Here is a 3897-nt window from a genome sequence, read left to right on the forward strand (position 1 = left end):
AAAAAAAAAAAAAAAAAAAAGAATACCAGCATAAGCTCATAGGGATCTTGGGATCAGCTGAGGTCAGAATAGCAATTTCTTTTCTTTTGTTTCGTGTGTGTGTGTTTTAGATGGAGTCTTGCTCTGTTGCCCAGGCTGGAGTGCAGTGCAGTGGTGCAGTCTCGGCTCACTGCAACCTCCACCTCCTGGGTTCAAGCGATTCTCCTGTCTCAGCCTCCTGAGTAACTGGGATTACAGGCATGCACTACCGTTCCCGGCTAATTTTTGTATTTTTAGGGATGCGGTTTCACCATGTTAGCCAGGCTGGTCTTGAACTCCTGACCTCAAGTGATTTGCCCACCTTGGACTCCCGAAGTGCTGGTATTACAGGTGTGAGCCACCACGCCCAGCCCAGAGTAGCAATTTCAAAATACTCCCAGGTGCAAGCTGGCCCATCTCTCTAAGCCTCAGCCTCCTCATGACAATTAGGAGACTCCTGTGATAATAAAGCCATCACTTGGCTGGGGCACTGATAAGGATTTAGTAAGTCCTAAATGTGAGCTAGTGTCATCATCATTGCCACCTCTCTGGGCGTGGAGGAAAGGACTCCTACTCGGCTCTCTATTTTCTCTGTGCAACCTCAGGCATGCGTGCAGCCTCTCTGAACCTTGGTTCCTCCTCTGAAACTTACAAACTGCACAGTGTTGGGTGGGCGGTCTGGATTAGGATAGGCTGACCGGAGCATATGGGAGTGAAACCTGTCCTTGGCATGCTGGTGATGATGGGGGACACTCCTGTGCCTCCCAGGAGCAGTTGAGCTGTCCCGGCGCCACCCCATCGCATCCTGGCTGTGCGCCATGCTGCATTGCTTCGGGAGCTACATCCTGGCTGACCTGCTCCTTGGGGAGCCACTGATCGATTACTTCAGCAACAACTCCAGCATCCTGCTGGCCTCAGCTGTCTGGTAAGCCGTGCTGGGCATGGAAGAGCAGAGCCAGGCGGGGGAAGGAACAACCTGGGCACCAGGGAGGAGAGAGGTTGGAGGAATTAGAACGCACCAGCAACATCCCTCATGATGGCCTTGAACATGCTGCCCTCCATGCTCAGCTTTGGTCTAGGCTCAGCACGCTGGGGAGGGTGGTCTGACATAACCACAGCTCCCTACCCCCATCCTTCACAGTCTGCCCATCCCCTGGCACTCAGCGTTCTCTCCCCAAAAGGTACTTGATTTTCTTCTGCCCCCTGGACCTCTTCTACAAGTGTGTCTGCTTCCTGCCTGTGAAACTCATCTTCGTGGCCATGAAGGAGGTGGTGCGAGTCCGCAAGATCGCAGTGGGCATCCATCATGCCCATCACCACTACCACCACGGGTGGTTCGTCATGATTGCAACTGGGTGGGTCAAAGGTAAATAGGATGATGACAATGAAAAATCATCTCAGTGGAGAACTTTTTGTCCAGTGGTACTACAAGGCACCCCAGTTGGGAAAGCCATTGCTCCAGGCAAAGGGGTGTAAAGACTGGAGTAGGTGTTCAAACCTCCCTAAAGGTATCAGCTGATACCTTTAGGGTAAGTGGGAAGATTCTTCCAGAGATGTTATTGTCAGGGGTACCTAAGATAGTGATGATGACGATGAAAGCTAGCGTCGCCAGAGCAGGGTTTCTCACTTGCAGCACTACTGACATGTGGGGCTGGATTATTCTTTGTGGTGGGGGCTGCCCTGTGCATTGTAGGATGTTGAACAGCACCCCTGGCCTCTACCCACGAGATGCCAGTAGCACACTTGTCCCCAGCTGTGACAAAAGAAATTGTTTCCAGACATTGCTAAATACCTCCTACAGAGCAAAATTGCTGCAGGTGAGAACCCCATCTCCAGAGCTCTAGCTATAGGAGCTCTTAACTTTTGGGGGCCATGGCCCTTTTGCCAGCGAAACCTACAGACCATTTTGTATGAAGAAAATAGAGCTAGACATAGTGGCTCATGCCTGTAGTTCTAGCTATTCAGGAGGCTGAGGTGGGAGGATCACTTGAGCCTAGGAGTTCAAGGTTACAGTGAGCTATGATTGTGCCACTGCACTCCAACTGGGCAACAGAGCAAGAGTCTGTCTCTAAAAAATTAAAATTAAAAAATAAAGTAATAATGAAAATGTTATTAGAAATAAAGAATGTTTTATAATGATAAAAGGGTCAATCCACTGGAAGGTGTAACAACTATAAACATATATGCACCTAGAAACAGAGCACCAAAATGCATAGAGCAAAAATGGACAGAAGTTCGGGGAGAAAGAGATAATTCAGCATTAAAAGTTGGAGAAGTGGGCCAAGGAGTAACAGGGAAAGCAGGGAAAGAAGGCCTGAGCAAGTGCCAAAAACCACTGGGCACTTTATCCTCGCTTCCTGCCCACCAGATATGGGTACCCACAGTGCCAAGGCCTAGAATCACCCTCCATTGAGCCATGGTGTCCTCAGTTATTCCTTGCTATGGGGGTCAACCTGTGCATTATACAATGGTGAGCCACCTCCCTGGCCTTGACTCACTAAACACCAGTAGTGTTCCCTCCCCAACTGTGACAACTCAAAGTGTTTCTCAACATTGCCAGATGCTTCCTTGGGGACAAAATGGCCCCAGATGCGATTCCCTGGTCCAGTAGTACATCTCAGGCACCCCAGTTGGTGCAGCAGTTCCTGAAGTGAATGTCCAAGTCTCTTTAACCAATACATTTAGGGTAAATGGGAAGATTCTTCCAGAAATTTAACCATTACCTCTATTTGAGTCTCCTTATTGTCTCTCCAGGAAGCTTTTACTACTGAGCAGATTCTCCAGGGGTATAGCATCTCCTCCAGAGGATGGGTGGCTTGAGAAAGATTGAGAACTTGGAGCCTTGAGGAGGAGTGAGACTGGGGGTGGGGGCTGCCTTGGAAGCCTCATGCACAGCTTGGGGTCCTGGATTAGGGGCATCAGGACAGACAACTCCAGGTTGAAGACCTGCCTTGCAGGTGGGGACATAACTGATTCCTTTAGGTGACTTTTGCTCTGAATTTGCCATATGACCCTCAGCTAGGCTGTTGTCCTCGCTGAGCCTCAGTTTCCCCACCTGCAGCTGATGATCATACACCCCCAGGCTCAGTGTCCCTTTAGAGAAGACTCCGGGAGTGGAGAGACTGCCTCCTTGGGAATTCAAACAAGAGGAAAAGGAGACCTGGGGGTGGCGGGCTTGTTCAGAAGCACCCTGTCCTGTAGGTTCTGGTGTCGCCCTCATGTCCAACTTTGAGCAGCTGCTCCGAGGGGTCTGGAAGCCAGAGACCAACGAGATCCTGCACATGTCTTTGTAAGTATCCCCCTCCACCTCTGCCTCCCTCCCTCCTGTATGTCTGGGTGCCTGACCCTGAGTTGGATGCTGCTGATAACTTAGAGAGGCCTCAACCCTTGACTCTGCCTTTCAGGAGCTTTCAGAGGCTATGACTGGGGAAGCTCAAAGCAGAGCCATAGCTCTGCTTGGTGTGGAGGTTGGGGAGGGTAGAGCTGCAGGAAGGAGGCAATACCTGATTGGGATTTTGAAGGGTGAGCAGGAGTTCACTGGCCAAGAAGGAGCCTCCCAACAGAGGCCAGCATCTCTGCCAACTGTCAAATCACAGAAGAGCAGCAATGCTGCTGGGTGTGCAGGGTCAGGGTACAGGGTATGCATGGGGTATAGACTGTGCATTGGGAGCATATCTGGAGCTAAGTGGACAAGGCCAGGCGGCAGCATCCAAGACCCAATGCAGGATCCCATGTTGCATTTAGCCTAATGCTTTTTTCTTTTTTTTTGAGACAGAGTCTTTCTCTGTCGCCCTGGCTTGAGTATACTGGCATAATCTCGGCTCACTGCAATCTCCACCTCCCAGGTTCAAGAGATTCTTTTTTTTTTTTTTTTTTTTT

The 3897-nt window shown here is 50.2% G+C and overlaps 1 protein-coding gene across 1 annotated transcript in view; it reads left to right on the top strand.

The window, feature by feature from the left end:
* The first annotated feature begins 339 nt into the window (after positions 1–339).
* The window catches only part of TMEM38A (transmembrane protein 38A), an 11548-nt gene continuing 7990 nt past the window's right edge, over positions 340–3897 (top strand). The window contains exons 1-4 of the mRNA XM_017893723.1: positions 340–369; positions 787–943; positions 1200–1384; positions 3220–3307. Coding sequence (XP_017749212.1) covers positions 837–943; positions 1200–1384; positions 3220–3307 — 380 coding nt within the window. The 5' untranslated portion in view covers positions 340–369; positions 787–836. The remainder of the gene's footprint in view (positions 370–786; positions 944–1199; positions 1385–3219; positions 3308–3897) is intronic.

This window comes from Rhinopithecus bieti, unplaced genomic scaffold (assembly GCF_001698545.2).
Source record: "Rhinopithecus bieti isolate Rb0 unplaced genomic scaffold, ASM169854v2 scaffold_23826, whole genome shotgun sequence".
Taxonomy (NCBI): domain Eukaryota; kingdom Metazoa; phylum Chordata; class Mammalia; order Primates; family Cercopithecidae; genus Rhinopithecus; species Rhinopithecus bieti.